Raw genomic sequence first — 22,220 nt, 5'->3', positions numbered from 1 at the left:
AGGGAGATGAAAGACCCCAGAGTCTTGAGTTGAGAAGGTCTTAGTTTGTTACATCCCAGGCAGTGTTGTGAAGTCCCAGAAAAGGACTATGTTATTTGTCCCCAAATGAATCTTCCATTCAGTGGCTAACCATGTAGTAGTGCATGGGAATATAGAGTATGAGGCCAATTCAGGTGGTGGAATTGAAAAACATGTTGCCACATTCATCCCCAAGGAGTAGAATATAACCGTTATTCATAATTTATAGGGTCTAAGTATTCTGTTTTTTCTAATTGGGAAAAAAATGTATGGTTTTAAGTGTCTTAAAAGAATAAAAGTTAAGATATTCATCAACACACATCAACAGATATCAACTGAAAACCATCACCACTGAGTTGTACAAGAAAATGTTAAGATTTCCGTGAACACCAACATCATACCACCCAGAACTTCATTATACACCACAAATGTACACCCATGACCAAATTTTACAATTAGAATGAGTTTATAAGGAACATATGGCTTCCCAGTTCATTTCAATAAAGTCATATGTTCAAAATTAACACTTTATAAGAAAATTGTCGGGCACGGTGGCTCACGCCTATAATCCCAGCACTTTGGGAGGCCGAGGTGGGCGGATCACGAGGTCAGGAGATCAAGACCATCCTGACTAACACGGTGAAACCCCATCTCTACTAAAAATACAAAAACTTAGCCGGGCGAGGTGGCGGGCACCTATAGTCCCAGCTCCTTGGGAGGCTGAGGCAGGAGAATGGCATGAACCCCGGAGGCGGAGCTTGCAGTGAGTGGAGATGGTGCCACTGCACTCCAGCCTGGGCGACAGAGCAAGACTCCGTCTCAAAAAAAAAAAAGAAAACATAATTCTTGGTTTCAATACCAATAGTATATAATAAATGTACAAGTCAAAGAAAATCCAAAATTTGTTCAAAGTGACAAATATATCACCTCCCTCACAAATAATCATGGAAGTGATACTCAAGAGAACACAATAACTTTGTAGAAAAATAAAATCTTTGACGTTCTAACAGGCACCTGAGGAAGAAATTAAACAGTAGCAGGTAATAGCTGTATGCAAATAAGTTTAAGCAGCTCAACACCATTTATACTTTAGAAAAAGAGTATCATTGGTTGTATTAATCATTTTAAAAAAAGAATGATATTCAATTTTCTGCAACTTTTACTCAGAAAAGATTTTAGACGTTCAATCACTTGATGTAGCAGGAGGGAGTAAGGCAGGCATTGAAAGTAACTTGATACCTTCAAGTTTCAGTCATTTCAGGAAGATTGCTGAACCTTTTATTTGAAGGCTGCCAGACTCCTTCACAGTCTGTGACAGCCAAAGTGAGGAAAAACGATAAAGATGGAAACCTGGCACGACTGAGATTGCAGACTTCTTGTTTATGTAATGAATAGGACCACCACCTCTATTTTCAATCATGTGTATCACTCCAAGTCCTAGCTAAGCAAGACCAGGGTTATCTTTCCTTCAAATTCAGAGGGATTTCAGATAAAAGAATTACAGTCCTCCTTTGCTAGGCCCTTGTGGGGAAAGTGTCATATTGGAACACACAATTGGGGATGAGAGGAGAAACTGGTGATTTCACATAAAGAAATACAACAAAGTTTGGACCATGCTATATTATCAGGGAAATAGGGCACCTTAGGTATGTACACTCAGTGTAACCTTTTGCAAAAATTAAAATAATTATTATAAAACTTGAATGCATAAAGAAATCATGATAGTATGTTGGGTAAAGAAAGCAACCATACTGTTATAACAACATTGTAAAATATGTATTTGTATGTAACAGATGGAAAGACACAGAAAAATGAAAATAATTTTTATTTTTTGGAGAATGGGATTATGGTAATTTTCTTTGATTACATTAATGCTTCTAAAATATTCTTTGTACAATCATATTTTTAAGTCATGCTGAAACATTCAATATGAGATTTCATAAGGTTTAGTTCTTCCCTGCTTCAATTATTTAAAATGAGGCTTCCACTACTTTCCTTTTAGATTTGAGAACTAATGTGTTAATATTGAATGTTTATTAAATGATAAAAAATATTACTATGCAGAATGAAATCTCAAAGCCAAAATTTGGAAGTAACCTGGATTCAGCCTAAGGATGTTTTATTTTTAAATAATACCATGCAGAATTGATTCATATCAGGAAAACTGTAGTTCATATGGACACCTATTCCAGCAATGTCATTTAGGAAATTCCTGAATACAGGGTAATTTGTGTAGTGTGATCAGATCTCGTGGATATCATGTGATGCCTGAAGACAATGCTATCTTTCAGACTCTAGGTTGCCAGAACAATAAATTGAAAGCAGGAAATTCCAGTGGATAAACTGGCCATTCTGTTAGTTACTGTTTGAATATACATACATCACTATTACATTTCTCTTCTGGAGTAAAGTGAGTTGCCCTCAGGAACACAATGGAAACAAATCTTATCCCAAAATGAGGCCTTAACTGGGTAGAAACTTCCTAGGATGGCCTCTGCCAGGCAACAAATAAAATTGTGTTGGGTAGAGCTATTTTCATGTAAGTGAAAATACAGTCACTCTTCCATCTTGCTCAACAGCCTTAACCACAGGCACTGGAGTGTGTTGAAAGTCAACACAAAGAAACTCCTAAATCAATTCAGGAAATGAAGTAAGAGATACACATCTTAGGAAATCAATCAGAGCTTCTGGAATTGAAAAACTCAATTAAAATTTTCAAAACACAGTTGAAAGTTTTATTAATCAACTGTGCCAAGCAGAAGAAAAAATTTCAGAGCTTAAAGACCAGTCTTTTAAAATAACCAAATCTGACAAAAAAATTTTAAAAAAAAACAAGAATTAAGAAAAATGAACAAAATCTTTGAAAAATACAGGATTATGTAAAGTGACCAAACCTATAAATTACTGGCATTCTTGAGAGAGGAGAAAAAGTATATAACACAGAAAACATATTTGAAGGAATAATTCAAAAAGTGTCCCTAGTCTTATTATCTTGTTAGAGACGTAGACAACCAGATTCAAGAAATCCAGAGAACACCTGCGAGATACTATACAAAATGAACATCATGAAAGCACATACTCACCAGACTTTCCAAGGTCAGTGCTAAAGAAAAAATCTTAAAAATCTTAAAAGCGGATAGAGAAAAAAGCCAGATCTTGTAAAAAGGGAACACCTTCAGACTAAAGCAGACTTCTCAGCAGAAACTTATAAGCCAGGAGAGATTGGGGGCCTATTTTCAGAATTCTAAAAGAAACAAAATTCCAACCAAGAATTTCATATTACACCAAACTAAACTTCATAAGCAAAGGAGAAATAAAATATTTTCTAGACAAGCAAGCACTAAGGGAATTCATTGCCACTAGACCCGTCTCGTAAGAGATCTTTAAGGGAATTCTAAAAGAGAAAACAAAAGAAGGATACCTTCTACCACAGAAACACCCTTGAGTATATAGACCACAGATACTATAAACCAACGACACAGTAGAAACTACAAAGCAGCCAGCTAACAACTTCACGATAGCACCAAAGCCTCACATATTAATTATAACCTTGAATACAAACAGTCTAAATGCTCCATTGAAAAGGCACAGAGTTGCAAGTTGGATAAAAGAACAAGATCAGTCCATCTGCTGTCTTCAAGAGACCCTTTTTTTTTTTTTTTTTTTTTTTTTGAGACGGAGTCTCGCTCTGTCGCCCAGGCTGGAGTGCAGTGGCCAGATCTCAGCTCACTGCAAGCTCCACCTCCCGGGTTTATGCCATTCTCCTGCCTCAGCCTCCCGAGTAGCTGGGACTACAGGCACCCGCCACCTTGCCCGGCTAGTTGTTTTGTATTTTTTTAGTAGAGACGGGGTTTCACCGTGTTAGCCAGGATGCAAGAGACCCTTTTTATGTGTAACAACACCCACCCGTAGGCTCACATTAAAGGACTGGAGAAAGTTCTATCACACAAAAGGAAAACAAAAAAGAGCAGGAGTCACTATTCTTATACCAGATAAAACAGACTTTAAACCAACAACAGTCAAAAAAAGACAAAGAGTATTACATAATAATAAAGGGTTCAATTCAACAAGGAGACTTAACTATCCTAAATATAAATGCACACAACATTGGAGCACCCAGATTCATAAAACAACTACTTTTAGACATACCAAAAGAAATAGCCATACAATAATGGGGCGGGGGAACTTCAACACCCTACTGACAATCTAAGGCAGATCATCCAGGCAGAACCCAACAAAAAAACTCAGGACATGATTCAGACACTTAACCAATAGGACATAAGAGATACCTACAAAATACTTCACCCATCCACCACAGAATATACATTGCTATCATCTGCACACAGAACATACTCTAATATCAACCACAAGCTCGGCCATAAAGCAAGTTTTGATAAATTCAAAAAAACCAAACTCTTACCAACCATATTCTTGAAATAGAAATAGGTGTCAATACCAAAAAGATTTCCCAAGACCACACAATTGAATGAAAATCAAATAAATTGTCCCTGCATGACTTTGGGGTAAGCAATGAAATTAAGGCAGAAAGGAAAAAAATATTTAAAAGAAATGAAAACAGAACCACAACATACCAAAATTTTTGGGATGCAGCAAAAACCACATTAAGACAAAAGTTTATAGCCTTAATGCTTACCTCAAAAAGTTAGAAAGATCTCAGCCAGACACAGGGGCTCAAACATGTAATCCCAGTACTTTGGGAGGTTGAGGTGAGCAAATCACTTGAGCTCAAGAGTTTGAAACCCGCCTGGGCAACATGATGAAATTCCATCTCTACTAAAAATACAAAAAATCGCCAGGCATGGTGGTGCACACCTGTAATCACAGGTGCATCTAACCCAGGAGGTGCAAGATCTCTACAAGGAAAACTACAAAACACTGTGGAAAGAAATCATAGGTGACACAAACAAATGGAAAAACATCCTATGCTCATGGGGTGGAAGAATCAATACTGTTAAACTTGCCATACTACCCAAAGCAATTTACAGATTCCATGCTATTTCTATCCAATTACCAATGTAATTTTTCACAGAATTAGGAAAAACTATTCTAAAGTTCACATAAAACCAAAAAAGCCCAAATAGCAAAAAAAAAAAAAAAAAAAAAAAAATCCTAAGCAAAAAGAACAAAGCTGGAGACATCACATTACCCAACTTGAAACTATACTATAAGGCTACAGTAACCCAAACAGCATGATACTGGTACAAGAACAGACACAAAGACTGATGGAACAGAATAGAGAACTCAGAAATAAAGTCACACACCTACAACTATGTGATCTCCAAAAAAGTCAACAAAAACAAGCAATGGGGAAAGGACCCCCTACTCAATAAATCGTACTGGGATAGCTGGCCAGCCATCTGCCGAAGATTGGAACTGGACCCTTTCCTTTCATCATATACAAAAATTAACTCAAAATGGATTCGATATTTAAATGTAAGACTTCATACTATAAGAATCCCAGAAGAAAACCTAGAAAACACCATTCTGTACATTGGCATAGAGAAATAATCTGTGACTAAGTCCTCAAAAGCAAATGCAACAAAAACAAAAATTGACAAGTGGGACCTAATTAAGAGCTTCTGCACAGTAAGATAAAACATCAACATAGTCAATAAACAATCTACAGAATGGGAGAAAATATTCACAAACTATGCATCCAACAAAGGTCTTATATCCAGAATCTAAAAGGAACCTAAAGAACTGAACAAACAAATAATAAATAGCCCCATTAAAAAGTGGGCAAGGATTTTGCTGGCAAGATGGCCAAATAGGAACAGCCCGGTCTGCAGCTTCTAGCGAGATTGACCCAGAAGGCAGGTGATTTCTGTATTTCCAACTGAGGTACTTGGTTCATCTCATTGGCACTGGTTGGACAGTAAGTGCAGCCCAAGGAGGGCGAGGCAAAGGAGGGTGGGGCATTGCCCCACCCAGGAAGCGCAAGGGGTTGGGGGAACTCCCTCTCCCACTCAAGGGAAGCCATTAGGGACTGTACCGTGTACTCCAGCCCAGATACTGCGCTTTTCTCATGGTCTTTGCAACCTGCAAACCAGGAGATTCCCTCCAGTGCCTACACCACCAGGGCCCTGGGTTTCCAGCACAAAACTGGGCAGCTGTTTGGACAGACACTAAGCTAGCCACAGGAGTTTTCTTTCATACCCCAGTGGCACCTCGAACACCAGTGAGACAGAACAATTCACTCCCCTGGAAAGGGGGCTGAAGCCACGGAGCCAAGTGGTCTGGCTCCGGAGTTCCCGCCCCCACGGAGCCCAGCAAGTTAAGATCCACTGGTTTGAAATTCTTGTACCAGCACAGCAGTCTGGGACCCTCAAGCTTGGTGCCGGGAGGGGCATCCACCATTGCTGAGACTTGAGTAGGCAGTTTTATCCTCACAGTGTAAACAAAGCCTCTGGGAAGTTCGAACTGGGTGGAGCCCACTGCAGCTCAGCAAGACTGCCGCTGCCTCTCTAGATTCCTTCCTCTATGGGCAGGGCATTTCTGAAAAAAAGGCACCAGCCTCAGTCAGGGACTTATAGATAAAACCCTCACCTACCTGGGACAGAGCACCTGGGGGAAGGGGCAGTTGTGGGCACAGCTTCAGCAGACGTAAACGTCCATACCTGGCAGCTCTGAAGAGAGCAGCGGATCTCCCAGCACAGCATTAGAGCTCTGATAAGGGACAGACTGCCTCCTCAAGTGGGTCCCTGACCCCTGTGCATCCTGACTTGAGAGGCACCTCCCAGCAGGGGCCAACAGACACCTCCTACAGATGTGTCTTCCTTTTCTCAGCACCACATTCTTCCTTCTTCTCAGCACCACATTGCACTTATTCTAAAATTAACCACATATTGGAAGTAAAACACTCCTCAGCAAATGCAAAAGAATGGTAATCATAACAAACAGTCTCTCCGACCACAGTGCAATCAAATCAGAACTCAGGATTAAGAAACTCACCAGAGCCGGCTGGCATCTGGCAGGTGCCCCTCTGGGACAAAGCTTCCAGAGGAAGGAACAGGCAATAATCTTTACTGTTGTGCAGCCTCTGCCAGTGATACCCAGGCAAACGGGGTCTGGGGCGGACCTCCAGCAAACTCCAGCAGACCTGCAGCAGAGGCGCCTGATTGTTAGAAGGAAAACTTAACAAACAGAAAGGAATAATATCAACATCAACACAAAGGATGTCCACTCAGAGACCCCATCCAAAGGTCACCAACTTCAAAGGCCAAAGGTAGATAAATTCATGAAGATGAGGAGAAACCAGTGCAAAAAGACTGAAAATTCCAAAAACCAGAACACCTCTTCTCTGCCAAAGAATCACAGCTCCTTGCCAGCAAGGGAACAAAACTGGACGGAGAATAAGTTTGATAAACTGACAGAAGTGGGCTTCAGAAGGTGGGTAATAACAAACTCCTGTGAGCTAAAGGAGTATGTTCTGATCCAATGCAAGCAAGCTAAGAACCTTGAAAAAAGGTTAGATGAATTGCTAACTAGAATAACCAGTTTAGAGAAGAACATAAATGACCTGATGGAGCTGAAAAACACACCACGAGAACTTCGTGAAACATACACAAGTATCAATAGCCGAATCGATCAAGCAGAAGAAAGGATATCAGAGACTGAAGATCAACTCAATGAAATAAAGCAAGAAGACAAGATTAGAGAAAAAAGAATGAAAAGAAACAAAGCCTCCAACAAATATGGGACTATGTGAAAAGACCAAACATTTGATTGGTGTACCTGAAAGTGACAGAGAGAATGGAACCAAGTTGGAAAACACTCTTCAGGATATTATCCAGGAGAACATCCCCAACCTAGCAAGGCAGGCCAACATTCAAATTCAGGAAATACAGAGAACGCCACAAAGATATTCCTCAAGAATAGCAACCCCAAGACACATAATTCGCAGATCACCAAGGTTGAAATGAAGGAAAAGATGTTAAGGGCAGCCAGAGAGAAAGGTCAGGTTACTCACAAAGGGAAGCCCACCAGACTAACAGCAAATCTCTCGGCAGAAACCCTACTAGCCAGAAGAGATTGACGGCCAATATTCAACATTTTTAAAGAAAAGAATTTTCAACCCAGAATTTCATATCCTGCCAAACTAAGCTTCATAAGTGAAGGAGAAATAAAATCCTTTACAGACAAGGAAATGCCGAGAGATTTTGTCACCATCAGGCCTGCCCCACAAGAGCTCCTGAAGGAAGCACTAAACATGGAAAGGAATAACCAGTACCAGCCACTGCAGAAACATGCCAGATTGTAAAGACCATCAATGCTATGAAGAAACTACATCAATTAATGGGCAAAACAACCAGATAGAATCATAATGGCAGGATCAAATTCACACATAACAATATTAACATTAAATGTAAATGGACTAAATACCCCAATTAAAAGACACAGACTGTCAAATTGGATAAAGAGTCAAGACCTATCAGTGTGCTATATTTAGGAGACCCATCTCTTGTGCAAAGACACACATAGGCTCAAAATAAAGGGATGGAGGAATATTTACCAAGCAAATGGAAAGCAAAAAAAAAGCAGGGGTTGCAATCCTAGTCTCTCATAAAACAGACTTTAAACCAGCAAAGATCAAGAGAGACAAAACAGGGCATTACTTAATAGTAAAGGGATCAGTGCAACAAGAAGAGCTAACTATCCTAAATACATATGCACCCAATACAGGAGGACCCATATTCATAAAGCAAGTTCTTAGAGACCTACAAAAAGACTTAGACTCCCACAAAATAATAGTGGGAGACTTTAACACCCCACTGTCAATATTAGATCAACAAGTCAAAAAATTAACAAGGATATCCAGGACTTGAACTCAGCTCTGGACCAAGCAGACCTAATAGACATCTACAGAACCCTCCACCCCAAATCAACAGAATATACATTCCTCCTTCTTCTCAGCACCACATCGCACTTATTCTAAAATTGACCACATAATTGGAATTAAAACACTCCTCATCAACTGCAAAAGAATGGTAATCATAACAAACAGTCTCTCAGACCACAGTGCAATCAAATCGGAACTCAGGATTAAGAAACTCACTCAAAACTGCACAACTACATGGAAACTGCTCAACTGCATGGAAACAGGAACAACCTGCTCCTGAATGACTACTGGGTAAATAAAGAAATGAAGGCAGCAATAAAGATGTTCTTTGAAACCAATAAGAACAAAGACACAACGTACCAGAATCTCTGGGACAGATTTAAAGCAGTGTGTAGAGGGAAATGTATAGCACTAAATGCCCACAAGAGAAAGCAGGAAAGATCTAAAATCGACACCCTGACATCACAATTGAAAGAACTAGAGAAGCAAGAGCAAACACATTCAAAACCTAGCAGAAGGCAAGAAATAACTAAGATCAGAGCAGAACTGAAAAAGAGACATGAACACCCTTCAAAAAATCCATGATTCTAGGAGCTGGTTTTTTGAAAAGATCAACAAAATAGATAGACCACTAGCCAGACTAAAAGAAAAAAAAGAGAAGAATCAAATAGATGCAATAAAAAATGGTAAAGGGGATATCACCACTGATCCCACAGAAATACAAGCTACCCACAGAAAATACTATAAACATCTCTACACAGATCAACTAGAAAATCTAGAAGAAATGGATAAATTATTGGACACATACATCCTCTCAAGACTAAACCAGGAAGAAGTTGAATCCCTAAATAGAGCAATAACAAGTTCTGAAGTTGAGGCAGCAATTAATAGCCTACCAGCCAAAAAAGTCCAGGACCAGACGGATTCACAGCTGAATTCTACCAGAGGTACAAAGAGGAGCTGGTACCATTTCTCCTGAAACTATTCCAAACAATAGAAAAAGAGGGAATCCTCCCTAACTCATTTTATGAGGTCAGCATCATCCTGATACCAAAATGTGACAGTGACACAACAAAAAAAAGAAAATTTCAGGCCATTATCCCTGATGAACATTGATGCAAAAATCCTCAATAAAATACTGGCAAACAGAATCCAGCAGCACATCAAAAAGCTTATCCATCACGATCAAGTCAGCTTCATCCTTGGGATGCAAGCCTGGTTCAACATACGCAAATCAATAAACATAATCCATCACATAAACAGAACCAATGACAAAAACCACATGATTATCTCAATAGATGCAGAAAAGGCCTTCGACAAAATTCAACAGCCCTTCATGCAAAAAACTCTCAATAAACTAGGCATTGATGGAACGTATCTCAAAATAATAAGAGCTATCTATGACAAACCCACAGCTAATATCATACTGAATGGGCAAAAATTGGAAGCATTCCCTTGGGAAACCAGCACAAGATAAGGATTGCCCTCTCTCACCACTCCTATTCAACATAGTATTGGAAGTTCTGTCCATGGCAACCAGGCAAGAGAAACAAATAAAGGGTATTCAATTAGGAAACGAGGAAATCAAATTTTCTCTGTTTGCAGATGACATGACTGTATATTTAGAAAACACCATCATCTCAGCCCAAAATCTCCTCAAGTTAATAAGCAACTTCAGCAAAGTCTCAGGATACAAAATCAATGTGCAAAAATTACAAGCATTTCTATACACCAATAACAGACAAACAGAGAGCCAAATCATGAGTGAACTCCCATTCACAATTGCTACAAAGGGAATAAAATACCTAAGAATCCAACTTACAAGGGATGTGAAGGACCTCTTCAAGGAGAACTACAAACCACTGCTCAGTGAAATAAAAGATGACACAAACAAATGGAAAAACTTTCCATGCTTATGGATAGGAAGAATCAATATCATGAAAATGCCCATACTGCCCAAAGTAATTTATAGATTCAGTGCTATCCCCATCAAGCTACCATTTACTTTCTTCACATAATTGGAATAAAATGACTTTAAATTTCACATGGAACCTAAAAAGAGCCCACATAGCCAAGACAATTCTAAGCAAAAAGAACAAATCTGGAGGCATCACACTACCTGACTTCAAACTATACTACAAGGCTACAGTAACCAAAACAGCATGGCATTGGTACCAAAACAGATATATAGACCAACGGAACAGAACAGAGGCCTAAGAAATAATGCCACGCATCTACAACCATCTGATCTTTGACAAATCTGATAAAACAAGCAATGGGGAAAGGAGTCCCTATTTCATAAATGGTGTTGGGAAAACTGGCTAGCTATATGCAGAAAGCTGAAACTGGATCCCTTCCTTACACCTTATATAAAAATTAACTCAAGATGGATTAAAGACTTAAACGTAAGACCTAAAACCATAGGCAATATCATTCAGGACATAGGCATGGAAGACTTCATGACTAAAACACCAAAAGCAATGGCAATGAAAGCCAAAATTGATAAATGGGATCTGATTAAAGAGCTTTTGCACAGCAAAAGAAACTGTCAGCAGAGTGAACAGGCAACCTACAGAATGGGAGATTTTTGCAATCTATCCGTCTGACAAAGGGCTAATATCCAGAATCCATAAGGAACTTAAACAAATTTACAAGAAGAAAACAGCCCCATGAAAAAGTGGGCAAAAGATAAGAACAGACACTTCTCAAAAGAAGACATTTATGCAGCCAACAAACATATGAAAAAAAGCTCATCATCACTGGTCATTAGAGAAATGCAAATCAAAACTACAATGAGATACCATCTCACACCAGTTAGAATAGTGATCATCAAAAAGTCAGGAAACAACAGATGCTGGAGAGGATGTGGAGAAATAGGAACACTTTTACACTGTTGTTGGGAGTGTAAATTAGTTCGACCATTATGGAAGACAATGTGGCAATTCCTGAAGGATCTAGAACTAGAAATGCCATTTGACCCAGCAATCCCATTACTGGGTCTATACCCAAAGGATTCTAAATCATTCTACTATAAAGACACATGCATACATATGTTTATTGCAGCACTGTTCACAATAGCAAAGACTTGGAACCAACTCAAATGCCCATCAATGATTGACTGGATAAAGAAAATGTGGCACATATATGCCATGGAATACTATGCAGCCATAAAAAAGATGAGTTCATGTTCTTTGCAGGGACATGGATGAAGCTGGAAACCATCATTCTCAGCAAACTAACACAAGAACAGAAAAACCAAACACCACATATTCTCACTCATAAGTGGGAGGTGAACAATGAGAACACATGGACACAGGGAGGGGAACATCACACACCAGGGCCTGTCAGGGGAGTGGGGCTATGGGAGACATAGCATTAGGAGAAATACCTAATGTAGATGATGGGTTGATGGGTGCAGCAAACTACCATGACATGTGTATACCTATGTAGCAAACCTACATGTTCTGCACATGTATCCCAGAACTTAAAGTATAATACTAAAAAAAAAAAAAAAGAAAAGTGGGCAAATGATATGAACAGGCACTTTTCAAACAAAGATATGCAAGTGTCCGACAAACATATGCAAAAATGCTTAGCATCACTCATTGCCAGAGAAATGCAAATGAAAACTACAATGAGATATCATCTTACTCCAGTCAGGATGACTATTATTAAAAAGTCAAAAAACAACAGATGCTGATGGGCTGCAGAGAAAAGGAATGCTTATACATTGTTGGTGGGAACGTAAATTAGTTCAGGCACTGTCAAAAGTAGTTGGAGATTTCTCAAAGAACTTAAAACAGAACTACCATTCAACCCAGCAGTCCCATTATACTCAAAAGAAAAATAAATTATTCTACCAAAAAGACACATGTACTCATATATTCATTGCAGCACTATTCACAATAGCAAAGACATGGAATCAACGTAGATCCCCACCAACGGCAGACTGGATAAAGAAAATGTCATACATATACACCGTGGAATTCTACATGTTCATAAATAAAGGACGAACTCATTTCCTTTGCAGCAACATGAATGCAGATGGAGGCCATTATCCTAAGTAAATAATACAGGAGCAGAAAACCAAATACCACATGTTCTCACTATAAGTGGGAGCTAAATATTGGGTACTCATGGACATAAAGGTGTCAACAGTAGACACTGCATACTATAAGAGAAGGGAAGGGAGGGGAGCAAGTGTTGAAAAACTATCGTGTTCTATGCGCACTACCTGGGTGACAGGATCATTTGTACCCCAAACCTCAACATCATGAAATATACCCATGCACCAAACCTGCACATGTACCTCCTGAATCTAAAATAAAAGTTGAAACTATTTTTTAAAAAGTACGTACCAAGTGAGAAATAAATTATTCAAATAAATGAATAAAATACTTAGTGAAAAATAAATAAAATGAGCATCAGCAACAGCCTTGAAACAGAAAATAAAGTTTTTTTAAAAATAGGCAAACTACATTCAGAGAAAGAGGTAATACTGAAGTTTCACAATGGGAGCGGGGCTGTAAGAGGACAGTTCATCCCCTATATCTTAGTGATGGCAGAGGTTTAAGAGCTCCTAGTGTTAACAGCGAGGCTAAGGTCTTCATTTAACACAAGCGGAGGAGCTTGTCTGTCTCCTTGCTAATATTGGCCAATACTGGTCAATTGCCACTTCAAAAGGGAAGTGGCTGCTTTGCCAGATCAGGCATGGGTTAAGGCCAAGGTTAGGACATATCCACAGGCTGTACCAGAAACAGACAGGACAGAGGAACCCAGCTTCTTTAGCAGCATACTTGGACATTCTGATTACCGCCTTTCTTCTGGGCAGAGAGCAGAAACCAGGCTAAGGCAGCCACACATGCTGCCAGTTACCCCCAAAGCCTCTTAGAAATAAAGAGTCTTTAAGGTTCTCAGTATATGTGAAAATGAAAGCTGGGTGTTGTGGCTCATGCCTGTAATCCCAATACTTTGGGAGGCCAAGGCAGGAAGATTGCTTGAGCCCAGGAGTTTGAAGTTCAAGACCAGTCTGGGCAAGAGAGCAGATCCCGTCTACAAGTACTTAGGAAGCTGAGGCAGGAGGATTCCTTTGAGCCCAGGAGTTTGAGGCCACAGTGAACTATGATCATGCTACCACACTCCAGCCTGGGTGACAAAGCAAGACCTGTCTCAGAAATAAATAAGAAAAAAATGAATTTTGGTACATTTTTAATATTTTGGTAATTTTTAGTATTTACATTTAACAAGTTGCTGTTGCTGCTTTTAAAACAAAGACACACAAAAGGTAAGGTAATTACAGGATTTATGAAACTATTAAATCATAGTGCCCTGTGGTTGCTATGGTTGAGATAATGGGACAAGTTTAAAGTGGTGTTGCCTTCTTTCAGTCCTCTGGGTGTAACTCCGGACATAATATTCATGTTTATACTTGAGACTCTTCATTACTGAAAAGTGAAGTCACATAGTCCCCTTGGTCCCTCTGTGAAGGGTAGTATTTACTTCCCAAATGTTCCTAATTAAAATCATTCCTTAATAATAAGCCTAGCACACTACCTGCTCCAACATACCGTGATGTTATAAAGGAGGCAAAAAGACAATTTGCAAGGAACCAAAAGGATTTTAGGATGTAAGTTGATGCTATACTATTGTTAAATATAATACTTTTTTAGAGCTGGAAACAGAGAAATCATCTAAACTAAGTTCCTTATGTTAATCATGAGAGTCATGTCTGAGCATCTTACAGACTCAGAGATTCTTTTCAGGTAGGTGTCAAGGGTGTATGTTGTAACCATGGAACCATGGCAAGTGAGAGGGACAGAAGAAAGGAAAGCAGCTTTGCTTGGTGTGACTGGAGGGGTGCACCTCAACAGGAAGAGGCAAGAGCTCCAGGGAATGGAGATTGGAGTATCGTCCATTTACAAAGATAAGCCCTGGAAGACCAGCAGAAAGGTTCCCTGCAGTAGAAGGAATTCCCTGGAGCTGGGGTGGCAGCTGGGCTGGTGTCAAGCAAGGAAATCAAGAGAGCAAAGTCCTTCCTGAAATGTTTTCTTGGGGGAACATTTTCAGTTATTTGTACTTAATTTAAATAATTGCTTGTGGTCAGTCATGGTAATCTTATGTGCTAGGAAGCTAGGAATGGGTTAATGAGAGAATATCCATCAATTTTTACAAGAACAAATTGGCAGGGTCCACTTCTTCTGTCCATGCTATCAAAGTTACTGCCTTGAGATGTCATTGCCTTTAGGGGGAGAAAAGATGATCCTCCCTTTTGGGTGCCTCCTGCTGTCCAAGCAGCACCTCCAAGAGAGGTAAACGGAGGACCACCAGTTATGTCCTATCCAGTGGGCAGATCTAAAAGCCTGCACCCCCGTTTTCCAAGGGTCCCCATTCCCCTCCCGCCCACCCACCCACAGATGCATGTGTACGTCCACACACACATACCCCTTAGACTTCCTGCACTTAGTGGGAAAAACAGGGATGGACACCTTTCCAGAGGGCCCCCATGGTAGCAGAAGGTGGAGTCCAGCTGTCGTCAGGCATGGTAGGTGATACCGTCGGCACATGTTTGTAAGAGGGAATGTGCTGAGGGATTCTTTACACTAAATAGTGCATAGGGAGGGAATGAATTGGTTTGTCGAGGGCTTTTATTAACACATGTATTATCAGTAAATTGCTGATTTATTCTTTTCCAATTAGTAATGCCTGCATTATTTTAAAATTTAACTTCAAATTTTGACTTTATAGGGAAAAGCTCAGAATTAATGAAGAACTAAAACTTCTAAAATGGCGGCAGGAAAGAATTGACAAGGAGCTTGATAGGTTTGTCTCTTATTCAATTGGTAGTGCTTAAGATCATCTTTAATTGAAGAGATGTTACATAAAACCACAAAACTGCAAAAAAAGTTTTCTAGTTAACAGTTAATCTGGAGTAACATTTTAACTTTCTTTAATCACAAAATAATCTACTCTGATCATTTAATTAATCGCTAAACATTATCATCATCTACTTTTTCCTCTCCAGCCACAGGACTTAAGCTCAAGTCCTTTTCAAAATAAACCGATAAGCGTGCCCCATCCTATGAAAGTTGTAAACTAGAAAAACAACCGATTTAGCTGGTCTCTCTTGGGCTAGTTTTTTATTTCTCTTCTTCCCCTATGCATATAAACATTTTTCCTCAATGAAGGGACTCATTTGTTTATTTTATAAATTAAACCATAAGAAGAAAAACTATAAAGTATTGAGATTAACCTACTTCTTACAACACACCAGCAAGCACGTGCAGAATAAGAAGTATTAGACAAGTCCAGCCCTTCAAACAAGCCCCCTAGGGAGACGGTAACTTTGTGCCAGTCACACTTCATACTTCTAAATACGATTTTAGAACTTACAAAGCTAGTTTTCCAGTCACATGAGAAAATTAAACCCACTACTTTAGGATCTTATCTCACTTTTCACCAAAAACTTTATCACCTAGCTTTCTGCTTCACAACACCTGTTATAAGGTTCCATTCCGGGTGACTCTTACAAGTTTCCAAAGATCAAATCCACACAGGACAAGAGTTTTCACCACTGAGAATATGCAGAGGAATGTAGGACAATTTTCAGAGTAACTCACAAGAAGTATTCAAATATGTTTAATGCAATGGCACATTGTTGAAAAATACGCATTCGGATATATAAATCCCATGTGCTTGTTAAAGTTATAGGCACAGTGTATGAGCTTCCATTTGTATTCTTGAAAAGAGATATTCATGAGAGGAAAGGCAATCAGAAAGAGGGAGGATTAGTAATGTTATAAAACTTCATGAATATACTAAAACCACTGAACTGTACACTTTAATGGTTCAATTTTATGGTATATAACATATATCTGAATAAAACTGTTATTTTTTTTAAGAGGGGAGATTGTAAACTAGAAGAGTGACTTGGAAGAGGGAGTGATTTTAACTTAGTGAGATGAGACAGATTCTGAGGATACTGTGCAGTTCAAGGAGATTCTAAGAAGGTGTTACTGAGAATCGACACCGTAAGAGCCAGATTTGAGACAAGCATGGAAGGAAAAATGTGAGGCCTAAAGAGCAATCAGTGAGGAGGAAACCCAGCTTGAGAAGACAAAACAAGCAGAGAGAGAATGAGTGAGGGGGCATGTGCCAGTCACAGAGCACAAATGCAAGAGAACCTCTGACTAAGTAATCCCACTCTGCCTTCGGGGTGCGCTGGTCTAAATGCTGAACACACCTCGGATAGGCCTGGCAAGGGGTTAAATAGCTCATCTAAACTGGCTGCTTCAGCAACGTGTATTTGGGATTTGCAGAAAATTTTACTTCCTGCCAATTTTATGGAAAAATAGTTTTTAAGTATGTCACTTGAAAATTGCCAGTGAAATTAATAGTCTTATACATCCTTTATTCCGTTTCTCTTTCTCTCATCTGTGTTACTTTTACTAATGTTTCTCCTTGTCTCAAGTTTCTATCCTTCCTTGCCTAGCTACCATTGCTTCTCCCCTCATTCTTAGATCTCTGGAAAAGTTCCTGCTGCTTCCTGAATTCAACCATTCAAGTCCTTCATAAATATTTCTTGAATGAATACTTGGTGATAGATACGATGAGATTCCTGGATCCCTGCTCACAATGAGCTTACAGTCTAGTAAGCACTCTTACCCACTGGCCTTTTCCATCTCCCTCTCTTTCTTCCCTGTATCTCTCCCTCGCCAGTCTCTTTTACTCTTCTCTCCCCACTGTCACTCCTTAAAGTCTGGGCTAGAGCCTCATGAGTGGAATCAGTTAAAGCAATACTCTGTGAACCATCTAACTGAAGAGGATGTGCCACTGCTGGGATGAGAACCACACAGTGGGTGGAATTGAAGGCCTGAGTCATAATGCTTGGGTTCAGACTGTCTCCTTGCTAGTTGTATGACTGCTGTGTGTGTGTGTGTGTGCATGCACGCACATGCAGCGGGGGTGGGTGTCCGAACCTATCTAAGCCTGTTTCCTCATTTATAAAATAGGATAATAGTAGTGCCTACTTCAGAAGTTTTAAGGGTAATTGAATTAATATATGTAAAGTGCTGGGCAAATGCCCAGTATATTAAATTCTTAATAAATGTTGCTTATTAGATGGTGTCAGTATAAGGACAATTAGTTTGGTTACTGATTTTCTTCATTCCATTATTAGACTCCAAGCAAAAGCTACCAAGAAACCTCACGAAGTGAAACAGGACTTTGAGAAGTTTCTACATGAACTGGTATGTTTTCTTTCTGAAAATAATTGAGAATTCTCTCTCTAGCTTCTTTTATATAGACTGGACAATATTTCATAAGAATGTATGGTGGCACATCCAAATTACAGTGGCAGAAGAGGATACATTCTTGTCATTTAATCATCCACATGCACATGTAAGAAAATCTCTGTTTTACATATTGAGTGACAACTCACGTTCACGTTCCCCATTTCCAGCTTCTGACCAGGAACGGTTTATGTAACTGAAAAGCTCCAAAAGCAGTTAGAATTACAAACTAATAATCACTGATGTTTGAAGCTGTATTTTGTTTTTCATTAATAATTCAACAAAATCATATTGGGTACCAACAGCTGTGTTAGATGGATGGACCCTGCCCTCAATTAATGGAAACACAAGGCAGAATATCATAAGGTTCTAAATAGGACTCAAATATGAGAAAGGAAGGAAAGAAAGGAGCCTGTTCCATCTTTCTGATTTTCCTTGTCATCTTCTCTTTTGCTTCTCTTTACCTATGGGCAGTCTTGTTAAGTCTGAAGGGCCTCCTCCCTCCCAACAGACAAGAACATATAGAGACTAGTGTACAATATGTCTGAAGGTTGGACAACTGGAGGTCAGGAATAGAGGAGAGCCTTTTATTTTCAGCATGTCAAGGCTTCCACTCAAAAATCTGGAGCAATCCCATTGGCTGCTAGTATAATGTCAAAAATGGGTCAAATCAAATTCCTACATGGGTCAGAAAAATGAGAAAGTGGTGAAACACCTGGGTGTTGTATAATATACAAACAGGACAGTATAATAAGCAAACAGGACTATTCTTTTTATTTTTTTGTTGAAACAGGGTCTCACTCTGTCACCTGTCACCCAGGCTGGAGTGCAGTGCTGCAGCCTTGAGGTCCTCAGCTCAAGTGATCCACCTGTCTCAGCCTCCCAAGTAGCTGGGACAGCAGGCACATGCCACCGCTCCCAGCTAAAGACTATTTTTTACATCCACACACGAAAATATTCATTTTTCTTTTTTTTTGGGGTCTATCTTCCCTACTATTGATAGAGACATGGCCACAGAGAAATACCTAATTAGAATAGGAAAACAACAGTGCAAGTGTGCTGATAAAGGGCAAGTGACCCCAGCTGGTAAGTGGTAAATGATTTGAGTGTCAGGGAAATTATTATACAAGCAGTTGTGGAAACTGTAGCGCACTGGAAAGCCGTGCCTCATCTAACAAGACAGCTACTATCTCAGCCCTAGTTCATTGATGCCCTGCAGAAATGTAGGACAAGTAGTATCAGATATTCCACCACTCAGTAATCCAGATTCTGAGTAATCCAGAATATGTGATACTGCTTGTACAATCTCCTGATTTGGAGCCCAAGTTTTTAGTCATTCTGTGGGTCAAACTATATACATCTGCAGACCAGATGTGGCCCGTGGGCTGCTGGGCTGTAACCCCTGATCTAAATGCTGCCTGGATTTGACTCTTCAAAAGCTAACTCCAGCCAGCATAGTCAATCTTGTTCTTCACAACATACCAAAGCAAACCCTTCACTCTCACTGAGCCTCCTCCATGCACCATGTCGGCCTGTACCCATAGGCTTTGCTCATCTGCAGTGTGCACTCCACAGCTTTTAAACTCTACTCATCCTTTAGGGCCATGCTCAAAATCCACTTACTGCATGATCTTTCTTCTAATGGCCCCGGCACTATCCCTTCCAGGTAAGTTCGGCATCTCTCATAATGTCTAGAATACCACACAGTGATGGTAAGACTGAAACATAGTTCTTTTTTTCAAGAGAGAAATCAAAACACATATAGAATAGATCCCTCGCTTAGATGACCATGTGTGTCCCCCAAAGAAGAGTGCACACTGGAAATTTTTACTCACCTTTTGTGAAGAAGAAATCACCTAGTGAAAATTTTAAATGGAACAGCAAAGCAATGACAAGCGCCTTTTTTTTTTGTTACACTGATCCAGGTATCTCTAAAGAATTATATACCAACCACAAATCCTTTGTGGAAAATGGCACAGTATTAAAAAATAAAAGATTATAAATTTAAATAAATGCAGGTTTTGGATTTTTGGGTTTATAGAACTCAAAATTCTTTTAACAAATTTGACTCAAGCTTTCTCAAGCATTTACCTTTCTGCTAAGAATGAAAATGCATCAGAAGTTTATTTTAAAATAGAATATCGGCTTTCCTAGTATTCTATGTATGACTGTTATCCTTTAAGAAATAAAACCAGCTTTGCGCAGGCCTCCCTTAAACTGAAATTCTAGAGGGTGATGCCCAATCTGTGAGTTAAACATTAATGAGCTAATGAAATCACAGAATCATAAGTAATTGTGATATTTCTGGATAATTCATGCCATAAAACCACTGCTATCTCAATTACCTGAGTATTTCAGCAAAATACTTTTTGGTCCAAATCATTACGTAATTCAGAAAGTGCTTCCTATAGTCCATCCACGAGAGAAAGCCAGTCATTTGCCATCACTAGCCAAACATTTCTGCCCACTCTTGATGTACATACAGAGGTACCCATCAATACCGTTACAAATCCCAGAATTCATTAAGTCTTTTCATAGTCACTTTCACCCACATACTTGCATATCTGCTTTATACTGGGGTGCATATATACAAACAAGCTTTTCTAGATAAACAAAGAAGGGATATAAGGAATGTGTGGGATTTCTTGGAAGTGGCTCTTGAATTAGAGAGGTATTTGAGAAAAAGTAGTAGAAAAAGAGTGATAAGAAAGTAAGTTCTATGAACAAACTGAATTACCTGAATTATCATCTAGATAATTCTTTATTTCAATGTGAATAGAAGAGACTTAAAGTGTTTTTTATCTAAGTTTTCCTGTTAAGTAATGGAGATAGCTCAGGGCCAAAAGAATTGAAAGTGGTTATTTCAATGATATCACATGGTTTAAAAATATTCAAATGAGTCTGAATTTTCTTCCCATATCCTCCTTTTGTCAGAAAAAAAAAAAATTCCTTACTCTCTTGATAATTGGAGAAATCTCACATTCAATTATACAATGTCCAAGAAAATCTGTGAAACTTTAATCATGTATTATTTTCATAGCGTTCTGAAGCTGAAATTGAGAGAGAATGTGTGGCATCACTGTCGTCATCATCATCATCATCAACAGAGAACTACAACTTTGAGGAAGAAGAGTACTAAGAGAAACTGGAAATGAACTCTATTTAAGAATAATGCATACAATTCAATGGTATCAGTTTAATTTTAACAATATATTTAATTCAAGTCCAATTCATGTAATCAGTATTAAGAGTGTGTTTTACCATTCATCTTTAAAATCTTCAAATGAATAATTCTCAGTAAATTATTCTTAAAAGATCTGTCCAAGCATGATCTTGACTCTTAATAGTAAAACCATATTTTAAGATGGAAAAATAATCATTATGAAGCATAGAGAGCTTTCAATCATTTCTTTGAAAATATATCTTGATATAATAGCAACCATTCATCATAATACAAAACAGAAAGAAGATTAATTTACTGTGGCATAGAAAGTCCTGCCAATTCCTAAGTGTCCTAAATAGTTTCTCTGAGATTTTTTACATTTTTTCAGGCCTCAAGGAAAACCAAAGCCCCGCCTCCAGGTTTGGTAGCAAACAAACTCTGCTTCTCTGGTGCTAAGCTTCCATCACTCCTCTGGTAATAAGCTTTGTGCACATTGGCTAGGAAGCCGGGCAGCTTGTCCGCAGGTACTATTGATACTGCGCAGCCTCCCCATCCTGCTCCAGTAAGTCGTGACCCTTGAGCCCCCAACTTCCTAAAACAATGAGAAAAAAAATATTAGAACCTGTAAATGAAAATGCAACTGATTTGCTTGATGTTTGTAGAACACATAGCCTATCTAAGTTCTAAGAAGAAAATACATGAGGGGTTTTTAGGTGTCATCAAACATTTTAGGACATTAAGACATTTATACTGTTTCAGAGAGTGATTTGGAATTTTTTCATTGTATCTAAATCTAGTCCCTGGTTTTGACTCCAAGTAGTAAGTCAACAGTACTCCTCCCATTTCATAACTAGCAATAACCCACTGTAATACTGATTCCATAAAGTAGCCA

At 39.0% G+C, this 22,220-nt stretch overlaps 2 protein-coding genes across 9 annotated transcripts in view; one reads left to right on the top strand and one right to left on the bottom strand.

The window, feature by feature from the left end:
- Nucleotides 1–21,479, top strand: part of FAM227B (family with sequence similarity 227 member B) — a 284,933-nt gene extending 263,454 nt beyond the window's left edge. Inside the window, exons 14-16 of the mRNA XM_077939396.1 lie at nucleotides 14,427–14,504; nucleotides 18,054–18,123; nucleotides 21,206–21,479. Of these exons, the coding sequence (XP_077795522.1) occupies nucleotides 14,427–14,504; nucleotides 18,054–18,123; nucleotides 21,206–21,304 (247 nt within the window). The 3' untranslated portion in view covers nucleotides 21,305–21,479. The remainder of the gene's footprint in view (nucleotides 1–14,426; nucleotides 14,505–18,053; nucleotides 18,124–21,205) is intronic.
- The window catches only part of GALK2 (galactokinase 2), a 178,124-nt gene continuing 177,263 nt past the window's right edge, over nucleotides 21,360–22,220 (bottom strand). For all 8 annotated transcript variants that reach the window (XM_015142222.3, XM_028850902.2, XM_001113758.5 and 5 more), the window contains one exon: nucleotides 21,360–21,920. In XM_015142222.3, coding sequence (XP_014997708.2) covers nucleotides 21,713–21,920 — 208 coding nt within the window. In that variant the 3' untranslated portion in view covers nucleotides 21,360–21,712. The remainder of the gene's footprint in view (nucleotides 21,921–22,220) is intronic.

The sequence above is a fragment of the Macaca mulatta genome, chromosome 7 (genome assembly GCF_049350105.2).
Source record: "Macaca mulatta isolate MMU2019108-1 chromosome 7, T2T-MMU8v2.0, whole genome shotgun sequence".
NCBI lineage: Eukaryota > Metazoa > Chordata > Mammalia > Primates > Cercopithecidae > Macaca > Macaca mulatta.
Note: the sequence above shows the minus strand (reverse complement) of the source record. Positions and strands in the feature narration are given on the sequence as shown.